The following is an 11,725-nucleotide window of genomic DNA, read 5'->3' as shown; positions in this document are numbered from 1 at the left end:
ACAGATTTTGAGCGGAGTAATTATCTTTCGCTGGAGAACTTGCATGAGGAGCTAAAACTTGATGTTTTTTTAAATCAAACATTATGGGGAATAGCAAAAAACGGCTGAGCATTTATTGCACTAATTGCCAGAGGAGCATTCGTGTCTTCCACGAGGCCGCACCTTTGGATCAGAGAGCAATTTAATTGTCGGCGGAGCATTGTCTTTTGCGGGGTACTTTTGGGGAGGAGCAACAATTATTGTCGTAGTAGCCTTTGTATTTTACGGGGCACTTTTTTAGCGGAGCAAATGTCGATCGGCGGAGCAATTATTGTCGGCGGAGCACATGTCACCGGAGCAAGTGTCGCTTCAGGCGGAGCAAAATATGTCGGCGGAACAATTGTCGGCGGAGCAAATGTCACCGGAGCAATTGTCGCGTTTTACGGAGCAATTGTCGGCGGAGCAATTGTCGGCGGAGCACATGTCGGCGGAGCAATTGTCGGCGGAGCACATGTCGGCGGGGCACATGTCGGCGGAGCAACTGTCGCGGAGCAATTGTCGCGTTTTGCGGAGTAAATGTCGGCGGAGCAATCGTCGGCGGAGCATGTGTCATGGAACCCGCTATTCATAATACAAAATGAGGGTCGCTATTCACAATCCCGGCCCCCCCCCCACTCAGTGTTATTTAGGGTACGCATATGCTCGTACCCTCTTTTTGAAAGCACCCCCTATCTGAGGACTGCCAACATTTCCGAACCCCCCTTTCGCGGGCTTTTTGCGGGCTTTTCCTGCCTTGGAGACCCCCCTAAATCAGGAAAAATGCTCAATGTACCCCCCTAAATTCGGAATAATTTCTCAGGATTCCAAAGAGATGAGAGAAAAAAAGAAAAAAACCCCCTTTTTAAAGAAATCTCCGGGTGAAAAGTCAAATACACCCTTTTTTTTTTTTTTACAAATCTCGGGCCGGACTTTGTCGCACGAAATTAAAGTACCCCTTTACCGGACATTTTGGCAACACGCATGCGGTCATTCCGACCTCTGAGTGGGGGGGGGGGGGCCGCCGGGTTCACAATACAAGGAGAGAATCGCTATTCATAATACGAAATGAGGGTCGTTATTCATAAAACGAGAAGACGGTCGCTATTCATAATTAAAACGAAATGAAAGTCGCTATTCGTAATATAGAGTTAGGGCCGTTATTTATTAAAATCAAATAAGCCTAAGCAATAAACAACATGCTAATAACAACATGCTAATAACAAAGGGAAAATATAAGATGGAGGACACCCGTGGCTATGGCGTAGCTGTGGGGCGGGGCGACACATGGTCTTGAAAATGTGTCTTTTTTTATTTTATTTTTTTATCTTTAATGATTATAAAGACATATCCCGTTTCTGTGGTGACCAAAATCAGAAATGAAACATAACACACATAATCCTATCATTCATTCAATTCAATTCAAAAATGGTTTTTATTAGAGCAGAAACATGATTCATATACAAATACAATTTTACATGAAGGACAGTCTTGGCTGGAATATTCATGTTTACATGTTCGGCACAATAGATAACACTTTTAAATATATACATGTAAAAAACTAGCAATATAAAAAATAAGACTTCGATTCTGTAACTAAGCCCTCCTTGTTGGAAATCTTGCCCCACCACCATGCCCCGACTGATCTTATCCAAGCTACGCCACTCAGACATTAAGTAGACCAAGCAGACCCATTATCAGGCGCGAATAGTCAGGCGCGGATCCAGCATTTTTTAGGGGGGCCCAAATTTGAAATATGCTAGCCAAATATTGGTACGTAACGGTGACCAGCAGTGGCGTAATGAAGGGGGGGGGGATCCGCAGCACCCCACTCTTACATGCGGGCCCCGCTGAACGTTTTTCACAGTGGGTGGGTAGAGGTTAAAGTATTAACGATCAGGTGTAGCATAGCGTAAATTAGCGTCGGGTCAAGGGGAGGTGCCCCCGGAATCTCAGGGTCATGGGCGTTTAATTATAGTCACATGAGCATAATTATTTTGATACCTTATTTGTGACACTGGCAAGACACTAATTATTGGTGCTAGGTTCAGGGGACAGAGCCCCCAGAAACTCGGGGGTTTTAGGCATTTAATTACCGTCAGATGAACTTCTAGGGGCCCGCCTTAGGGCCCTAGGTGGGGTCTAGGGGGCAGAGTCCCTGGAAGCTCAGGATTTTTAGGCATTCAATAATGATCAGATGAGCATATTTTAATACCTTACTTGTGACACTGGCAGGTCACTTGTGGTGAGGGATCCAGGGGTTTTAAACAATAAATAACGGTCAGATAAGCATCCAGGGGCCCGCCTTAGGGCTATTGTTTTGGTCCAGGGGACAGAGCCCCCGGTAGCTCAGGGGTTTAATGCGTTTAATTACGGTCAGATGAGCATAGTTTGATATTTTGTGACACTGGCAGGACACTAATTGGCGTGGGGTCGAGGGGGCGGAGCCCCCAGATGCTCAGGGTTTTTAGGCATTTTATGACGGTCAGATAAGTATTCAGGGGCCCGCCTTGGTGGGGTCGAGGGGGCAGAGCTTCTAGAAGCTCAGGGGTTTTAGGCGTTTAATTACGGTCAGATGAGCATTGTTTTATACCTCATTATTTTGTGATACTGGCAGGACACTAATTGGTGTGGGGTCCATCGGGCGGAGCTCTTATAAGCTCAAGGTGTTTAGGCATTAAATTACCGTCATAATGGGCAGCCAGGGGGCAGAGCACCCGGAAGCTCATCGGGCCTAGGCATTTGATCACGGTCAGATGAGCATATTTTGATACCTCATTATTGTGTGACACTGGCAGGTCACATTATTCTTTCTTTCTATTTCTCTTTATACAGGGGGGGGGGGGTCTGCACGGCCCCCTGGATCCGCACCTTATCATAGCTATCTAAGGACTGAGTTTGCTATTTCAGAAATGTTAGTATATGCGACAGTATAATGTTTTTTTGTAGAAAGTAGCTTTTAATAGGACTGATGGACCTACACATTATGGTTGGACCGGCCATGAGCCTAGTTAATGCTCATAGAGGGGTAAGAGGGAGGGGGGGGGGGGAACTTTAGAATTGTGTTTTATTTGTGGGGATAGCGGGAGGGCGTCGATAGACCTTTTTTTTTTGAAGAGGCCACCGATTACCGACAAAACTAGCAATTACCGACAAATAATCCCGATGTCTACAAATCTAACCCTATAAACCCGGGGCCAGGAGCTAAATTATTTTTTCAGCCCCCCCCCCCCTGCCGAGCGCAAGCTTTGAAGTTTCATTAAATTATTCAAGAAAGAAGACGATTCGTTCTACTGTTTTCCACTTTAAATCCTTGTCTGAATTCAGTCCTCCCCCCCCCCCCCCCCACGAAAGCTTTGACGTTTCATTAAATTATTACTCTTAATCCTGTCTGAATCCAGTTTCCCCCTTCCGGCGCGGAAGCTTAGACGTTTCAATAAATTATTACAGAATGAAGACGATTCGTTGTACTGTTTTTTACTCTTAATCCTTGATTAACCCCCCCCCCTCCCGCGCGTAGCACAGAAGCTTTTAAGTTTCATTAAATTATTACAGAAAGAAGAAGATTCGTTGAACCGACTCTAAATCAGTGTCTGAAGTTTCAAAAATGTTTCTTTGTCCGATAAATTAAAGTCAGTTTGTAACGGAAAAAACTGCCGGTCGACCGACACACTACATCTCAACGACTTCAAACTTCTGCATTAATATAGTACACGATGATCGAGCAAGAATACCGACACAGCAACATAATTATCTATTCGTATCTTTCTTGCTCCCTCGACGTGGCGACTCCACCCAACACCCCCCCCCTCTCTTCTCTTAAGACTCTTAGCACCCCCCTCTCTCTCTCTCCTCTCTTTCATCTCCTTGTTTCTTTTGTTTCCTAGCTCTTTCTCTTTGTTTCCTTTTCTTTCTTTTCTTACTTTTCATTTCTTTCCTCTCCTTCCCCTTTTTCGTTTTTCTCTCTCTGTCTTCTCTTCTCTCTCCCTTTCCCTCTCATCCCCCCTTTTCTCATTTTTCCCGACAGCACCGCAATTTTACCGACACTATCCATACAGGTGAGGGGTGTCCTACCCTCCACCCCTTCAGCGACGCCCCTGGATAGAGTGCTTGAACACTTTCGGACCATGAAGGTTTTCGCGTCATGTATCTTATACAAAGAGGTAATGAAATCCGAATATGAACCAAACATTAATTGTCTTTTTTTAGGGGGTATTGGTGGTGGTGATGGGTAAGAAGGTCTATACCGTGTGAGTCAAAAAAAAGTTTGAAGTTAAACAATTGCTAATTATTTTTAAAACCATCTATGAACAGTAAATTATTATACATCTTATGAAAGAGTGTTTTATCCCAAATCATTTGGTATAATTTGTGTGTGGTATGTGTTCACGCTTGGATGAACAGGTGGCATTGTTTGCGAGAGTGCCAAAATTGACTTGCGCCAAAGTGATGGCTACAGTATGTATTATGTTGGGATAAGCGGAGTGAGAGAATGGATTGAATGTATCAAATGAAATGCATTGCATATGTTTTTGCAAAGGGCAAAGTCACACACAGGCCTGGTCACACACACCCCACACACGCGCATACAAATGTTCGTTGATATTTTATATTCGATATTTGATATGTGTAGCATGATTAATTTTGTTAGGGGTGTTATTTGGATCTGCAAAGACCGAATTACTACCCAAATCCCAATTGTTTTATTCAAACATCACATAGGCAACTTTGGCGCAAGTCGATTTTTGCACTCTCGCAAAAATGTCTCCTGTTCATCCAAGCGTGAACACATACCACACAAAAATGGTACCAAATGATTTGAGATAAAACACTCTTTCATAAAATTATAACAGTTTAATGTTCATCGATGATTTTTTGAATAATTAGCAATTTTCTAGGTGTAAACTTTTTGTTGACTCACACTGTATAGTGCAACAAAAAAAACGTAAAAGATGTCATGAGAAATTGTTGTTTTTGCTTAATTTGGGAGTGGGATATCTTATGATAAATACAGAACAAAGTTACAAACACAGGAAAAACAGAATTTTAACATATACATGGATGCAGGTTCAGAAAAAGTTAAACATCAATTAATTCGAGACATGATAAGTTCAAAGCAAACACATAAAGTTCATGTAATATTTATTCAAGTCCATGTATAAAGGTTCACACACGAAATATAAAGAATCAATTACTTTAAATAGCCAAACCAAATTAAAAATGAAAATACAATATAGGGAACAAAACAAAACAAGAGTAAGGCTGGCGTGAGTTGTCATGAAACAAGATAGATAATTACAGATAAAACACATCATAATATACATACCACCTGTCAATTCATCATACACATTGAAAACAGGAATATATCGTTCGTTTTTGTTTAACCATATTATTAATCTTGATAGAATTTAGTATTGTAAAAAGCATTATATATCGTCCAAAGCCCACTGTCTCCCACGAGTTTGAAATAGGGTCTTTGGGGGGGGGGGGGGGGGGGGGGGGGGGGGGGTCATCACGTAGGAGATGTTGGTAATCATAAAGCATATAATGGTGTATATCTTTACTTTTTCCTTTTTCCTTTTTAGTTGAAAATAAAAGAGAAAACAAGGAAACAGATTGTAAAAAGTATTACCACTAAAATAACTTATTCTTATCCCTGTATTATATTCCAGAAGGGATATGCAGTATAGTGGATTATTTTTTGTTGTCATTCCTGGTTATTGTAATCCTTGCACTTACACTCAATCAGGCTATCTATATGTTACACTGTAATTTTGAAATTTGTTATCCATTGTGATACACGAAATTGAGAATTGAATCAATACAATTTAATTTTGGAACATGAAATATCCCCAGCCCCCCCCCCCCCCCCCCGCCGCCTATATGATGACGACTTGGACATTCATATTTCCGACATTTATATCTATTTTCGGGGATGGGGGCTATGATGGTTTCCTTGTAAAATATATCGTCTTGTCACCAAAGTAAATTTCAAGTTTGACTCTCAGTTGAGGTGGGGGGGATTTCCCACGAGGGGGACAAATTATGATAGGATTATGTGTGTGTTATGTTTTCCTTTTTTTACCACTGGAGCCAGTGGCGGATCCAGGAGGGGGGGGGGGGGGGGGGAGTGCTCACTACCCCCCCCCCCCCCCAAAAAAAAAAAAAAAAAAAAATGAGCGAATTATAGGCCGGCGATTTTTAAATTTTTCGGAAACAAAAAAGAAATAAAAATGTTTCCTTTTTTGGCGAAACCACGGGCGGATCCAGTGGGAGGGGGAGGGGCTATAGATTATGGGGATGTCTCTATATATTATATCTTCTCATCTATCTATATATCTTCTCATAATATGAATACCGATCCTCTTCTCACATTATGAATACCGACCCTCTTCTCACATTATGAATAGCGGTCCTTATGAATAGCAGTCCTTTTGAATACCCGTAGCGACATTGAGCCGTCACAGTACCTGATTGGATTTCCATATAAATTATGTTGGATTTCTTTCACCTTGAGAGTGAAATTTTCGCCTCAGGGGTGATAAATGAACACACCACCTTGGGAGTGATAATTTCCACCATGCATCATCCTCATGAGCAGTCATCGTCCTGGCAGTCATTATTTGTATATTATTACACACCCGGCCCTGCCAGTCAATATATCTGTATATAGAGTAGCGAGCCTGCCTAGCCGCCGAGAGAGGGCGACAAATAGAATGTCTGTTTATATCTTCACTTCTCAATTTGTCTTCATCTCATTTTCTTAAAGCGGGACTGCACTACTTGGCCTTAATGTGACCAAAATAAAAGATTGAATTGAAAATTAATAGTACTGTTTATTCATCATGTTACAAGGATTTCATAAAACTTTCTTTTAACAAAATACATTCTCCAACATTTTACACTGTTCAGCTTGATCAGAGATGTATCTGTGGAGTTATTATTTTTTGAAATGCACCTCAACCCCCCCCCCCCAAAAAAAATAATAATAATAAAAATAAAAGAATTGAAGACCCTTATAAATAAGATGTCTCATGTAATTAGTATGGTAAACATTTTCTCTGCAAAATGTTTTCCCCATAGTCGCTATAATCCTCTTTGGTTATCCAGAATGATTTGAAAGTTGGAAGAGATGCAGCGATTGAGCCTCCTACCCATGCTGCATGCTGTCGGAATGATGGCGCTATCACACGTACCTACAAAATGAAAAATATTTAATAGAAAAAATATAAAAAATAATGATAATTGTAACATGTATACGCAACATGAATCAAGGGGTCTAAGAATTATGATTCACACACACACACATTCAGATATAGTCTAGCAAGGAACAGTTACAATCTAGTGTCATAGCATTACCATAAACATCAGAAAATTTCAGAGATTTCTTTTTCTTCTTGAAATCATTCAACTAGTTTCTGAAAAAATGCCAGTCAACTGTTTTTATAACTATAGTTGCATATTTCTCAATATATATTTTAGATTGTGACATATGAAATGTAATGAAAATATTTATTTATTTAAATGTTTCTACACTTGAAAGAAAGTATAATTGATATTTGATAAGGTTATCTCAAATAAAAATACATGCACATGTGTCATTAAACAATCCCTGATCATCTGTCCCTTTACTTTAAGTTTGACAACACAAGTATTGTGGCCATTGAGACTTAGACTGAATTCAATCACATATTGCAGTCTCTTAGCATTCAGGTCCATGATATCAAGTCCACGATTACTTGAATGGGGCAGATGAGCCTTCTGGACCTTGTGGCATCTCACCAAACTTACCTTGCGTTAAACAATTTATATTCTACTACAAATGCAAGCTATAGCCATATGTATAATCATGTCAAAAATATTTCTCTTTAATTGCAACAGAAATGGTGTACTGGTTAGAATTAACTTTCCTTATATTTCAGTTTCCAACTCATGATATTGAATCTCAAATGGTTTACCGTGAAGTGATTTTATTTCTTTCATTCCATTTATTTCTCATTTACCCTAAACAAAATGTACAAAGATAACATGTTATAAGTACCTGAAAAAGAGAAAGTTAGAGAAGCCTACATGGCTTTGTGGCCATTGTGGGTATGGTATACATTCACTTGATTTTAGACCACTGGTTTGAAGTTTTGACTGGAGGAATTCAATTTCAATTTCAAAATATTTGAAATTATACTTTAAAACATATATAGGTCTATACTTCTTAGTTCTTACCCCACATGTGAGATAATATGGTGTCTTTACTTCCATTTCCAGCTTCTCCTTGATTCCAGGGAAAAGACTGTTGCCGCCGCAGAGCATTATATTACGAAAATAAACATGTTCATAGTCGTCTTCTTCATCAGTCAGGTATATGCTACGAGGGATCGCCTTGTGGAAACCTGTTGATACAATGAAGAGAATCACACACACTCAGAGATTGTTTTGTGAAAGTGGAATATTTGAAGCAATATCTATGATGTACATCAGTGGCGGATCCAGGGGGGGGGCCCGGGGGGCCCGGGCCCCCCCCCTTGAGAAAAAATCATGTAAAATCACGTGATTTTTACGATTTTTGGGGTTGGGCCCCCCCCCCCTGGCGCTCAAGGGGGGGTGCAAATTGAAATTTTTTGAGGATCAAAAAAAAAAAATGTGCTCACTACCCCCCCCCCCCCCCACTGAGCGAATTTTTGGCCGGCGCGTTTTTCAAATTTTCGGGAGCAAAAAAAAAAAAAAAAAAAAAAAAAAAAAAAAATTGTGCTCTGTACCCCCCCCCCCCCCCCCCCCCCCCCCCCCCCCCCCCCCCCCCACTGAGCGACTTTTCGGCCGGCGCGATTTTCAAATTTCGGGAGCAAAAAAAAAAAAAAAAAAAAAAAAAAAAAAAATTGTGCTCTGTACCCCCCCCCCCCCCCCCCCCCCCCCCCCCCCCCCCCCACTGAGCGACTTTTTGGCCGGCGCGATTTTCAAATTTTCGGGAGCAAAAAAAAAAAAAAGTTGGGCCCCCTCCCCTAAGAAATCCTGGATCCGCGCCTGATGTACATGATGTAGCTACTTTTCTCTTTCTCTTTTCTTCTGTTTGTCATGTTACATTACATTAAAGAAGTCAAAGGAAAAATGAAAACTCAAGAAAGAAGTGTAATAGAGTAATAGAGTACTTAAAAAGGTAAAATTCTAAACAGTTTAAAAGGATTATGAAAATAATATGAAATTTTACTCGTTCATACCTTATGTCACTTTTTAAAGTCATATGTAGAGCTTTACAGTTTACTTTATACAAACCTGTGTAAAAAACAGGAGGCTCTTCTCATTTTCAAATAATTTGGAAGGGCTATTCTCCTCAGACTTCTATTGCATCAAGCTTTGCTGTAGAATACTTACCCATACAATCACCTTTGGGGTTTAAGACATATTCTGCAATCTTTTGTCCAATCTCTTCAAGTTTTTCAGGCCCAGGATTGCAAGTTCTATCCTTGGCATGAAAGTGCCCATGATAGCACTTCAATTGCTCAGCCTCCTCAACACTCACCTCTTTGCCCAACTCGTCTTTAATAACGTCCATTGCATAATGAGTTACATCCCTTCCTCCAAAACCTAGATGAACAAGGCCATATGGGGCCTGTGTCCATCATGTATTGTGGAAACGTTTGATGAGATGTAACTTGAAGACAACACGATCCCAGATGACAAACCAACAGAATATAGTGCCATTACAGGTTCACTTGCTAGGTAGAATTCCGGCACATCTAACCCTTCAAATGCCAACTCCACCATCTTCTGACGGCAGCTACGTTCAAGACCTGGTTTTTCGATGAGTACCAGAGGATGATCGGAGCTTTTGATCTTGCTCTTAGTCCATATGGCATGCTGGATAATTTGCTCAAAGCTATCCCAGTCAGTGACAGTCCTGTCTGATATCAATGGAGAAGGTGAATGATCAACCACCCTGTCAGGGATCTTCTCTGCTTCCTTGGAATGAAATATGTGGTCTGGTGAAGTTTTCTCCAACTCACAAAATCCAACTTTGGTGAACAAATTTCCCACATCTAGAATGACAGGCTTTTTCACTGACGAACCTTTCATTGTGTCATCTCAACTGGGCTTTTTCTGATCCAAATAAATACGTTCTGAAAGAAAAACAAACACAATATAAAAATTTCATGTTAACTGTACCAGAATTTTACTGAGAGAAATATGTGTATATTCTGTTAAATCATTGTTTTAAATACCTCACAGTTTACCCATGTGCAACATGAATTATGATCTGATCTGAAAATGCAATATAATGTAAAGTGTATAAATTTACATCTTAAAATTCAAACTAGGTCATCAAGGAATCTGCAGAATATATGGTATATCCTAAATATAAAATCAAGGGACGATTAAGTAGTCTAGTGAAAGTTTGTGAGAATTAATTAATCAACTAGGAACATGAATTTGATTTTGACTAAATCTCTGGAATATATTCTGAATCCTGCTATCCTAGATTATAGAAGCACCAAGGACAGACAGCTAGTATAACAAGATTTTATTAGAGTTATACACTATGTCTATACTTTAATAATTTAAAGTACACTTCTAGACTCTATATAAACAAATACAAAAGAACAAATAACAAAGAAGAATCATATCAAAACAAACACCAACAAAAATCAGCCCAATTAACTGTTAAGGCCCAGGTCAAGATTTAAACAGGTTTACAAACTTTGAGTAAACACTGTATCAAATTAATACATTGGTTTTTACTAGACCTAGGTTTTGGAACTCTCTATAGGCTCTAGCGTTAAGCAATCTGTTAGTCTCTCTTCATTTAAGTGTACACTTGAGGTTTATCTTCTCGACAAATACTAGCTGTGACTCATAGAGTAGTTATTATGATGCCAAGATCTATTATGTATTACTATAAATGTAAATTTTCTTCTTGATATTAATATGTGTCTAACTGAATATTTTCAGATTGTCAACCTCTTATTCCCTCCCCTTGTTGTATTAATTGTGCCTATTGTCGATGTGCTGTAGTCTTCTATTATTTCTCATATTTTCTCTTTTCTACCGTCTTGTCTAGTCTCTCGTTTTGTTGTTGTTGTGTGTGTATACTTCTCGTTTTTTATACCCCTTTTCCCTATTGTATTCTTAGGTAGTCACAAGTATCTACTCATCATGTTTATCTGGCTCATGCAGAGGGGACCCTAAAACTTACAAGCTCTGCTTTTACCAGGGTCTCCTCGTCTTTCGTTTTAGTTCACTTTGTTTTCATCATTGCCATATATTATAGATAGGTCTATTGTAAATGTGTAATGTGTAATGTTATGCTCTATATGTCATTTGAAAGAAAGACGAATAAATATCTTATATTATCTAATTATTATTATTATTATAGAATATAGTCAAACTCAAACTACTTCTCACACTAAACTAAGAAGAGTAGACTCTAACGTTAGAGTCTAGTCTGATCGACGTCTGAGACTAAAAAGTGAAAGTAAAACTTGCAGTCACACTCACATCACGAAGCAGGATCAAGAGGAGGTTCTGACTTCTGACCATAGAATTAAATTCAAACGTTAGATATATGATGAAGACATTTCGACTTTGATGTATTTTATTGGTGCTTGTATTCTCCCTTGCTTGGATATAATTATATTCATGATGGGTCGGACAATGTAGAAAGAAAAATCACTACAAAAAGTGCAACATATGGGACATGCACTAAACTTTCAAAGCTAGCTGC

General features: G+C 39.6%; 1 protein-coding gene across 1 annotated transcript; it reads right to left on the bottom strand.

Annotated features, from left to right (window-relative positions):
• Window positions 1–7,043: 7,043 nt before the first annotated feature.
• On the bottom strand, window positions 7,044–11,716 carry LOC115920569 (actin, alpha skeletal muscle-like). The gene is made up of 4 exons (XM_030976527.1): window positions 11,500–11,716; window positions 9,379–10,124; window positions 8,236–8,402; window positions 7,044–7,211 (listed from the first exon to the last, which is right to left on the bottom strand). Exons 2-4 carry the CDS (start codon window positions 9,557–9,559, stop codon window positions 7,056–7,058), a joined length of 504 nt encoding a protein of 167 aa, XP_030832387.1. The 5' UTR covers window positions 9,560–10,124; window positions 11,500–11,716; the 3' UTR covers window positions 7,044–7,055.
• Window positions 11,717–11,725: the final 9 nt, after the last annotated feature.

Source organism: Strongylocentrotus purpuratus, unplaced genomic scaffold, assembly GCF_000002235.5.
Source record: "Strongylocentrotus purpuratus isolate Spur 01 unplaced genomic scaffold, Spur_5.0 spur5_scaffold_9, whole genome shotgun sequence".
NCBI lineage: Eukaryota > Metazoa > Echinodermata > Echinoidea > Camarodonta > Strongylocentrotidae > Strongylocentrotus > Strongylocentrotus purpuratus.
This window is presented reverse-complemented; position numbering and strand designations above follow the sequence as displayed.

Excerpts from the sequence above, each read along its gene's own strand:
- LOC115920569 (XM_030976527.1), bottom strand. The coding sequence starts at position 9,559 with ATGGACGTTATTAAAGACGAGTTGGGCAAAGAGGTGAGTGTTGAGGAG. Across the intron at positions 8,403-9,378 it reads CCCCAAAGGTGATTGTATGG|GTTTCCACAAGGCGATCCCT; the intron begins GTAAGTATTCTA and ends TTGTATCAACAG. Across the intron at positions 7,212-8,235 it reads CATATTATCTCACATGTGGG|GTACGTGTGATAGCGCCATC; the intron begins GTAAGAACTAAG and ends TTCATTTTGTAG.